The sequence below is a fragment of the Camelina sativa genome, chromosome 12 (assembly GCF_030686135.1).
Source record: "Camelina sativa cultivar CO46 ecotype springtype chromosome 12, ASM3068613v1".
NCBI classification, from domain to species: Eukaryota; Viridiplantae; Streptophyta; class Magnoliopsida; order Brassicales; family Brassicaceae; genus Camelina; species Camelina sativa.
In genome coordinates, this window is record NC_141891.1 from 12,401,517 (window position 1) to 12,411,842 (window position 10,326).

The window sequence follows — 10,326 nt, forward strand, 5'->3', positions numbered from 1 at the left end:
ATGTTAAATCTAATCTGCTTCGTAATTTTGATCGTAGAGTACTTGCTGTGATCATTGGAGCGGATCATGTGGTCTTGATTTGGCTGATCGTATCATTGAGTAGTGGCCGTACGTGAAAGTGATCGCCTTCGTTGATAATTAAGCGTGATTTGATTGCCATAGGACTTATAATAGATGTAATAATACCAAGGCCAGAAAACAGTTTCTATGGTATAATCTTAAATTTGGTATCCTTTTTTATTCCCCTTTATCTGTAATTGTTTTACAAAGAAAAAAAAAAGACAAAAACACTAAACGTAAAAGACTTGTCCAACGTTTAAAAGGGTTTCATGAGGAACATGCAAGATAACACTATTCTCCCTACAAACCTTAGCAAGAAATGCATAAACATAATCAATGGCAATCTTTTTTGGAAGCCATGATCCACTTCTTGCTTTAACCACAGTGTTTCCCATAATATGAACAACTCCTGATTCTTTACATGTCTTTAGAAACTCCAACTCATCCATCTCGTCCTCCTCTATTGTATTGTTCTGACTGAAACTCAACGCGTTATGCGGTGAATCAGCGGGAAGTATCGTATCTAAAGTTGATACCGTGTAGTCCACCATCGATGAAAACATATCCGCGTTGTTATTGTTGTTGTTGCTATTGTGGTGGTGGTTGGTGTTATGGATCAAATCTTCTCTGGACTCTTGTGTATTGTTGACAGAATACGCACTACTGTAGGTGCTTGAGTTCGAACCTGGCTCCATCATTGTTTCGATTCGAATGAATGAAACGAGGCTATTCAACAATTTGTTTTCGAAATCGTCGTCTTTCTTGTGTAGATCTTTGTAACCATATCTGTTCAAAAAAATGGTTTGAGAGACTATATGAATGTTACTGTTGACAGACAAAAGACAAAGAAAGGACAGTACCTGGCTACGCAGCGGAACATTCGGAATGTTTTTGGTCCGATTCTCTTCACAAGAAACCTCTCTTCTTCAGGGACAGTGTAAACCGGAAGGTACTTGACGCAGACAAAGACTACAACCGAATGAATGGCAGGGAGATTGGTGATGAAGTGAGAGAAAATGTGAGGGACACCACTCGCTAATTCAGTGTAGACTAACCCGACCCCAGGGACACGGACAAGCCCGAGGCTAGGACCGAGGCCGAGTATCCAACTCATGGACACTTTGCTATGCATTTCAAACTCATATTTCTTGACTGTTGCGTAATGCCAAACTGACATTACAAGAAGTGAGATCGCTGCTATGATTAGCGGAACCCATCCTCCTTCATCAATCTTAAAGATCACAGCCGAGAAGTAGGAAAACTCAACAAAGAAGGAGAGAACGGTGAATACAAGGACAAGGATCCAGTGGCAACGCCACACGAGCAGCATGATCAGCACCATTAGTATTGTGGTCACAAGCATCACGATAACAACAGCAGTACCTAAATTCACAAAGATACCAAAAGACAGTCAGATAAAACTTCATTTCAATCAACGGTTTAAGACTACTGCTACTACATCTTTACCATATGCATTTCCGATTTGGCTCTGATTCTTGAAACTAGCAGTGACGGCGATGCAGCCGAGCATAAGTATCCAGTTAATATCAGGGCAATAGATCTGACCGAGGAACTTCTTGGAAGTATGAACAATTTTAACTCGAGGAAAACATCCATGAGCTACGGCCTGCTTGACTATTGAATAAGTCCCTGAGATTGTAGCTTGGCTTCCAACTATTGCAGCTCCTGTCGCAACTACAAACATTGGCCAATATACACTATCTGTGGAGTCAAGCAAAAGAGAGTTTTAGTGTTTTTGTAAGATCACTATGTATGACTTCAAAGACCTTTAAACAGGTTTCGGACAAACCAGGCATAGATGCATAGAACGCGTCTTTATAATGGTCCGTGTTATTCACAAGATACGCAGCTTGTCCGCAGTATGCTAGAAGAAGACAAGGGAACACAAAAAATGTAAAGGCGAGCTGTATCGCTAGTAACGGGAAATAAGCAATGTCTGCGTATAACGCCTCAGTGCCTACAAATTTTTCAAGAAGAAACATTAGATAACTTCAAAATGAATCTATTGGTGATTTAAAGGTATTACTAGTTAGTTACCTGTTATGCTGAGAAGAATGCCACCTAGCGAAATCCAACCATCTCGACCTCGTCTTTTGAAGTACAAGTATATATATGTTGGCGAAAACGCTTTTAACACGCTTGTGTCGTGTTTGCAGATGTTGTATACACCAGTGGCTCCGATGAAGAGAAACCAGATAAGCACTATAGGTGCAAAGAGCCATCCGACTTTGTCTGTACCGTAATGTTGCATACTGAATAATCCTATTAAAATGACAATAGACACTAGCACAACGATGTCTGCAAAAAAGGACAGAAGCAGGTAAGCAAAACTTAACCGATGGGAAACCTCAAGTGACATAAGGAGCGGTGAATGTTTACTTACCGCTGCTCATATTTGGATTGATGACTTTGATCCCACCAGTTGCAGAAAGAACTGTAAAAAAAGATGATATTGTGTAAACTCAAAGTTTGAGTAAACCTGTCATCTTTTTTTGGTAAAGAAAGCAAAGAAGCTTTACCGGAGATGGCTGGAGTTAAGATACCATCACCGATCATCATACAAGTTCCGAGAAGAACAATGACCAGAAGAGCTCTCTTCCTCCAATGTTTACCTTCCAACCACTTCTTGGTTTTAGCAGCAAAAGACCCTTCAACGGATATAGTTCGACTATAAGTCGTGAGATCCTCATCGCTTCTTTGCTGATTCGGGATTAGTTTCACTTTAGCATGTCTACAAAGCAACGAGTATATAGCTAAAGTCCCACCTGCACACACACAAACATGGATCGAATCCTAATGAGTATAAACCAAACCCGTTGTCGATGAACTAATCCTGGCTTTCTAAAAACTTTACCTTGACCATTGTCATTAGCTTTGCAGACAATGAACACATACTTGATGAGAGGTATAAGCAAAAGAGAGTAAATGATCAAAGAAAGAGCTCCAATTACATCTTCTTTATCATCAATCCCGTCAGGGAATGTATTGTAGAACACATACAATGGAGAAGTCCCTAAATCACCGTAAACTATTCCTAGACTTTGAAAAGACAGCCTTAGAAGCATCCAAATCGATAAGCCCTGATATATAAAAAACAGAGGAATTTCTTAAAAAACCTCAACTTTTATTTTTCTCAATTGAAATTTTGAATCAGTTACCTTTTCTCTGTACATGTTCTTGAGCTTATTAGCTTCTTCATCCATGGGTTGATCAAGTTTCTTCTCTAATTCCCACATAGCTCCTATATGTCTTTCTTCAATCGTTTGTTCTCCATCTGTTACAGAGGACTCGACCCTTTCCGCCATTTTTGTAACAACAGAACTTGGAATCACCCTTAAATTGGTTCCTGCTCAGATCAAACTAGCCCGAAACCCTAGACATCGATAACCATTTGGAGCAATTTTGGTCTGTGATGAGACCAAAAAATTGAAACTTTTTTTTGTTTTTCTTTCTTTCTTTCTCTGAGTATATAAGAATTGACTCGAGTTGTTATGATTATTACAGAACAAACAACTAGTGTCGTACAACTCTGCTTTTGATGGAATTGGATTAAAAAAAAAAGCTAAACCAAACAAAACATAAATTAAAGTTTCTGTAATGAAAGACCCTCTTTTTGGTATATAAGAAAAAAAAAACAGAATCAGTCAATCAAATGATTATAGGAAGAAGAAAAAAAAAGAATCTTGAACAACTTATGAAGATAACGCGAAAAGAACACGGTTTTGTGAATAAGTATGTTTTTTTTCTTCCTTTATTCTTTGTTTTCAGATAATTATTAAGTTACAAAGAAAGACACAGTGACCAACAAAGAAAGAAGAAGAAGAGATCGATAGAGAAGAAGAACTTATAAAGTTATGAAGACGCTGACAAAACTGAAGACGAGTGGCAGAGAGAGACACGAGCAGTTAAACTCGATTTCTTTCTCTCTCTCTTTTTGTGGTAGTATTCTTTTTTTCTTTCTAGTTTCTTGCATTTACATTTAATTTGAGAATGCGACATAGGCTGATGATGTATATCTGACTTTAGATAAGAAAAAAGAATTAAATTCCATTTTATCCTATTTTTATGCCACAAAAGTTGATAGAATTTTATTAGTATTAGATTTACTACTTTTTTTTTCCAGTTTCCTTCTGAGGCATGCCGCAGCCGCACAACTTTTCGATACATGTACCAGAAAAAAATCTACTGTATTATTTGTGTTGTTGTACGAAAGTGACGGCTCATTATTGTAAAGCTGTGAAATAATAAATGTGTATAATGTCTATATTTTTCCTCGTTGTAGGTCGCAATATTAAGCTAAGGAAATGTGCAGAGTATTTTTTTAATAATTTGTATATTAATTTAACATGTAAAATTTAGATTTAGTAAATTTAGTGATTGAACAGTAAAAAACGCCATGTTGTCAAAAATCTATAGTTATGTAGAATAAAAAAAAACCATTTCAAGATTCTTTATTTCTTTACCTAGCTACTATGAATATGATACAAGAAGTTGTTGTATACTGACATACTGCTGTTATAATTGATTTCCAAATAAAATTTAACTATCTTATCAAATATTAAGGCCATTGAGGCATTGACTCATAACAATTTTTAAAAATTTGGAGCATATATCTAAAGTGGTTTGACTCATATTTTGTTTTTTTTTTCAATTGAATACATAAATATATACTCCCTATTATCTCCAAGAAAAGACAACGTGCATGAGATTACGCATTTATAGTTACAAAACACATTTTAATGTGAAACTTGCGAATAAATTACATTAAAAACTATCAAAGCTCTTTACCTAATTTTTTTTAATATCAAAACTATCAATTAAACTAATTCAATATTTGAGGGAAAATTATTTTAATAACCGTCGGTCAAAGACAATACCCAATGTTAAGAAACTGTCTTCTTGATGGGATCTATTAATAATTCTCTTTAACGACACATGATAATGAGTTAATGACAACCTCTGCAATACCTCTTTTAAATTTTTATTCTGCACATTTCTCGTTACTGATGAAGATTATATTAGAATTTTTTTGTTGACATCGATTATATTATAATTGAAACGAGTACAATTATACATTTGATTGATTGATTATTGAAGAAGTACTGTCTAAATGATGTAGACCTAGCTAGTGGATGCAAACGATAAATGATGTACTATATCTAATAAATTATGAGATTTGAAAATTAAGAGTATTGAAAACATTAAGTCATTAATCGTGAATATGACTTACTGTTAACTCTTTTTCAAAAAATAATAATATGAGTTACTGTTTGTTTATAGTACTTTATAGATAAAATTATTTTCCCGCTGCTGCTGGTTATGCCGTTTTGATTTTTATATAGAAAAACTAAAAATGAAAATAATAAACAATTTAATTTATTATATATAGTAATCTGTAAATTAAAGATGTTAAAATATTAAATCCTTAAAGGTGTTTCTGGTTGTATATTTAATTTTCAGAAGAACTTAGTTAAATAAGATAGTTGATGGTATTTTACTATAAAAAATTCGATTTAAATTGAAAGTCTTATAAAGATTACGCATTCTTGTAAGAAAAAAAAAACTACTGTTTTAGAGCAATACTGTATAGCATCACCAAACAGAGTGAAATTTTCGCGTGTCCACCCCATTTCGAAATCACGAACTGTGGAGCTAATAACATAAAACAAATTTATATGCCACATCATATGCAACACTCTTAAAAGAACTCCTACACATGTATGTAGCGAAATAAGCAAATATGTAGATTGCACGCGTGACTAAAATATACGAACCTCACACTTGTGTGTTAATAACTTAATATTGTAATATATACGGTAAATTAAAAGGGTGAGGGGGTCGAATTATTCATATCAACTACTCCAGTTTCAGTATACAGTACATTATTATTAATTAAACTAGGTCTTTTGATAAATAAAAAAAAAATACGTTAATTGCTGATTTCTGAGATTACTATTTTATCACGTCTTCATTTTTTGTATACGTTAGAATGTTTGATTTGAAAATTGTAGTTTAAACATTATCGTACTGCAAAAGATTAAAAAAACATTATCCTATAAAAATTAGTTGACGGAAAAAAAAAACTAAAAACTTGGTCATTCAACCTATAATTGTGACAGGTGACGCATATTCCACATAAGATCCATGTCTTTTCATGAACTACCAAATTATATGAGTAGGACAAAAGTCAATAGACTCAATACCATTCATATGTTTTCGGCCACTAGTTTTTCTCCGGCCATTAGTTTTGTACTGATTGAACCCTTTTTTTTTTCAAACCATTGGGCCACAACAGGCTGGCCCATTAGCATAATCCATACATTGCAAAGCTCGATCCCTGGTGTGATGGTGCCTTGTACATTAAGGATTTACCATTGACCACTGCACTAAGGTCACTTCACACTGATTGAACCCTTTATTTTGTTCTTTTTTTTAAAAAAAATCTCTTTAAATGTTTCTTATATTTTAGTTCTTGTTTTTGAAATTAATAAGCGTTAATCGGACGGTTGGGGTACACCAAGCATCTAACAAAAAATCAGAGATTATACAAAGATTAATCGGGAACTAGTTTTACAATTATTTTATTAAATTAATAATAAAATAAAAATATATAGTACTAAATATATGCATAATTCTATTTATATATATTAAAAGAAAAACATCAAATAAAATGTAAAACTATAGCATTATCTTTAAAATTATGGTAGACACATAAAAAATAATTTTAAAATAAACTTTTATGATTTTTATTAAAAGTTTATACATTAGTTACTGTAAAATATCAAAAACTCTTAATTTAAATGTCTAAATAATAAAATTAATATTTGATTTATATGTGGCTCCAAAATTAATTGGTATACAAAAAAATAAGCCGAAAATAATCGGATTAGATGAGTTATAATCAAATTAGATAGACATAACTAAATAATCTATGCTAGACAATGATTATTCATTAATTGAAGCGGAGAGCTAGTGTGGACTTAACAATTTTACAGAGTGTAATCGTTGCTGCTAGGCGAGAATTTTTAAAACATAGATTTTGGTAGACAATGCTATTGTTATTCTTAAAATATCTTATATCGGTTTGGAAGAAAGGACTATCAAATCCTTAAATACAGTGACTAAACCGAGTCTAAGAATAAAATAACAATAACTAGTGTTCTAAAATATGCTAGGCACTAACCGGACAGTGCACTACTGTTTAGCATATAAAGTACAGTAGGTCACCGTATATATGGCCGCCTAAACCGTATTTTAGAACACTGATGTCAATAACCAATATATATATCCACACCGACCAATATAACACATCTGAAGTTTCACAATATTTTAATGTGTCCTTTTCAATAAATTAGAAAAACTATGACAAAACAACAATTTCATAAATTAAATATATATAAATAAAAAGAATTTCAATCCATGGTTAAGGTATTAAAATTATATAGAACAAAAATAATATGGTAGTTAACATATTTATCAATATTTATACACTTAATACCGATGAAAAGTGGAAATATCATTGTTATCAACGGTGGGAGGGTATCTACATAATTGGAGGATACATCAACGGTGAGCCGTCGTCTAGGGTATTCGTCATGGACTGCCGGTCTCACACATGGCAGGAAGCTCCAAAGCATGCGGGTGGCTCGGAAGCGCCCCCTCGTCAGTGCTGTTGATGGGAATATATAGGTAGTGGAAGGCTGCGATTGCGATCCCTTGGATTTTATGGAGTTTTTCGATACCAAAACCCAGATGTGGAAGCATGTGCCAAGCCCTGGAGCAGAGATACGCGGGGCATATATGGTCTCGCAAGCATTGCCGCAAAGGAAATGTTTACTTGGCTGGCGCCAACCAATAGTGTGGTTTACAAGCCCAAAGAAAATGAATGAGATGTGGTAGGACCGGGAATTTGTTTCGGTTCGGCTTCACTTACCGCTTGCAATATTGATAACGTACAATATTGTTGCACTGTCGGATTCGGATCAGCATCGTCCAGGAAAGATCATTATGGATAATGATTGCGTTAGATTGGAGAAAATACTGTCAAAATATTGTGCTTTTTTTTGGGAGAAGAACGTCCGTGCGATTGGTCGTACCAAGAAAAAGAAAAAGAAAAATTTGGTGTCCTGAGATTGCGATTGAAAGACGCAACAAATATGATGTTTGTTAAAAGGTTGAGTGGTGTGATGTTGTTCCTATAGTCCCCAAGTCGTGTTCTTTGGATGCAATTTCTTGTTGCCACCTTGTCCATGGTATACCATTTTATTTTCCATATAATGTAGGATTTTTCCTATTAATTTTTGTTTTTGGGGGATAAATATGATGAAGGAATTTCTTACTGTTTAAGTTTAAAGCATATACATTGTGAGAGCAAGCAATTTAGCTATAGAGAAAGACCCTTGATCTTGATGACATTTATGTGAAGTATAGAAATGTAACATCCATGATCCATGCGTTTACAAACACACGACCATGGAGGTAGCGTGTAACTTACTGTATTATTGTAGAAAGATCTCGTAAAAAAACTTCTTTGAAAAAGTTCCAATTTCAACTCTCTTTTTCTCTTTATAGCACAGCTCCTATCATTGCTCTGTTTTTCTCATTATAGCTCTAATATGGGAATCAAAGTTATATATTTCCAAATCGTAATGTTTTTTTTTTTTTTTTTTTTTTTTTTTTTAGATTAAGCAGGTTAGCTCGATCGAACAGAACACACGACCATTTCCTTTTGTCAAAAAATTCTTTCACATTTTGTGTATGCATTGTATACAGAAGTAGCTAACAAGTATTAGTACATAATGATGATGATGATGATGCTGTCAAACTTCAAAGTTCTCCATTTGAATGTTGCTCTTAAGAGGCACGTATTCACCAAGATACCCACCAAGTTGATCATGCAAAGCGGATTTATCAATCTCCTGATGATGAAAACTCTTGCAAACATAATAAAACACACTTTGCACAAGCAATCCAATTAGATTTACTATCACAAGAACACCAACCAAGAACCCACCAGCGACTATTCTAGCGAAAATCCCATAATCTTCTCCACCACGAACCACCACTGCTCCGAAAACTCCAGCAATGAATCCACAATGAGCAAGATAGATGAAAACCATCGAACAAGCCATAAGAGTCTTCCCTTTAAGCAACTCATAGCTCTTCTTCATCGCAGCGAAACCGTAAACCGGTTCAAGAACAGACACTACGCTAGCTAAATGCCACAAAGCCGTAATATAAACATGAACTCCTAAGAACAGAACACAGATCACTACTAACGAAAACGCAGCTAAAACTACCTTATGTAAATCGACAGCTACGATCAACGTGACCAAGAAGATCAAGAACACGGTGTTGTACGCAAGCATCAAGAGAGAGACCCATAAGAAAGTGATTAACAATCTTTTGAGGACGAGAGGTACCGCATACATTGTGGATGAGAAAGAAACGGGCTTCCCGGTGTAGAGAGAAGCAACCGTGAAGACCACGGCGGCTGTGGAGAGAAGAGAGAAGGCGAAGAGGAAGATGACGTAGCAGAATTGGAAAATGAGGAGGATGGTCCATTCATGTTGGGTTTGAGCTTGATTGGCTCGTGGGTAGGTGTCGATCTGAGTTAAGATTGGTTGTGTGACGAGGGAATGTGCTAGGATTGCGAAGGAGAGAGGGAATATTAGGGTTAGGGTTATGAGGTGAAAGGTTTTTGGGGAATATTTGGGAATCGATGTTGATTCATGAAAAATGCCTCTTTTGTTGAGAAATTGAAGCTCCTCTGGGGCAAGATCCATGACGGACTAGGGATTTGTTTGGAGGGCAATAGAAGTTGAGTTTTGATGGGTTTTCTTGAGTTTTCTTGAGAGCTTTTTCATCAATAACGAAGAAACGAGGAGGAAAAGAAGTGATAGACAAGGGAATATGTATTATTCCCTTAGTTTCCATGATATTTAATTTGAAGAACATTTGTGTATATTGTATATCTTGTATAACCAAATAATAGGCACCTCGGAATGTTCTAGCTATTTCTATATTTAGGAATATAATTAGTAAATTACTAAATACGAAATTAGAGAACAAGATTATTACGTGATTAAGAATTAATAACTCAGATAATATATTCATTTATTCCTAATATGTCACCAGAATTTTTTTAAGATTCATTAGGCATTTTTGGTTTCTTTGTACCGTATTGTGTTTAACAAATCTTTGGTATTATCATCTTCCCCTAATTCATTGTTTTTTCGACCCGTT

At 34.7% G+C, this 10,326-nt stretch overlaps 2 protein-coding genes across 2 annotated transcripts; both read right to left on the reverse strand.

The window, feature by feature from the left end:
• Nucleotides 1–213: 213 nt before the first annotated feature.
• On the reverse strand, nucleotides 214–4,078 carry LOC104731547 (potassium transporter 9). The gene is made up of 9 exons (XM_010450972.3): nucleotides 3,240–4,078; nucleotides 2,936–3,161; nucleotides 2,601–2,846; nucleotides 2,465–2,515; nucleotides 2,119–2,379; nucleotides 1,871–2,038; nucleotides 1,528–1,782; nucleotides 921–1,443; nucleotides 214–846 (listed from the first exon to the last, which is right to left on the reverse strand). The coding sequence occupies exons 1-9, from the start codon at nucleotides 3,384–3,386 to the stop codon at nucleotides 291–293; spliced, it is 2,433 nt and encodes an 810-aa protein (XP_010449274.1). The 5' UTR covers nucleotides 3,387–4,078; the 3' UTR covers nucleotides 214–290.
• Nucleotides 4,079–8,738: 4,660 nt separating this feature from the next.
• Nucleotides 8,739–9,987, reverse strand: LOC104731548 (uncharacterized). The gene has a single exon (XM_010450973.2). The coding sequence runs from the start codon at nucleotides 9,864–9,866 to the stop codon at nucleotides 8,901–8,903; it is 966 nt and encodes a 321-aa protein (XP_010449275.1). The 5' UTR covers nucleotides 9,867–9,987; the 3' UTR covers nucleotides 8,739–8,900.
• Between the last annotated feature and the right edge of the window lie 339 nt (nucleotides 9,988–10,326).

Coding starts and splice junctions, on each gene's coding strand:
- LOC104731547 (XM_010450972.3), bottom strand. CDS start 3,386: ATGGCGGAAAGGGTCGAGTCCTCTGTAACAGATGGAGAACAAACGATT. Junction 3,162..3,239: donor AGAACATGTACAGAGAAAAG/GTAACTGATTCA, acceptor TTTATATATCAG/GGCTTATCGATTTGGATGCT. Junction 2,516..2,600: donor CTTAACTCCAGCCATCTCCG/GTAAAGCTTCTT, acceptor CTTTTTTTACAG/TTCTTTCTGCAACTGGTGGG.
- LOC104731548 (XM_010450973.2), bottom strand. CDS start 9,866: ATGGATCTTGCCCCAGAGGAGCTTCAATTTCTCAACAAAAGAGGCATT.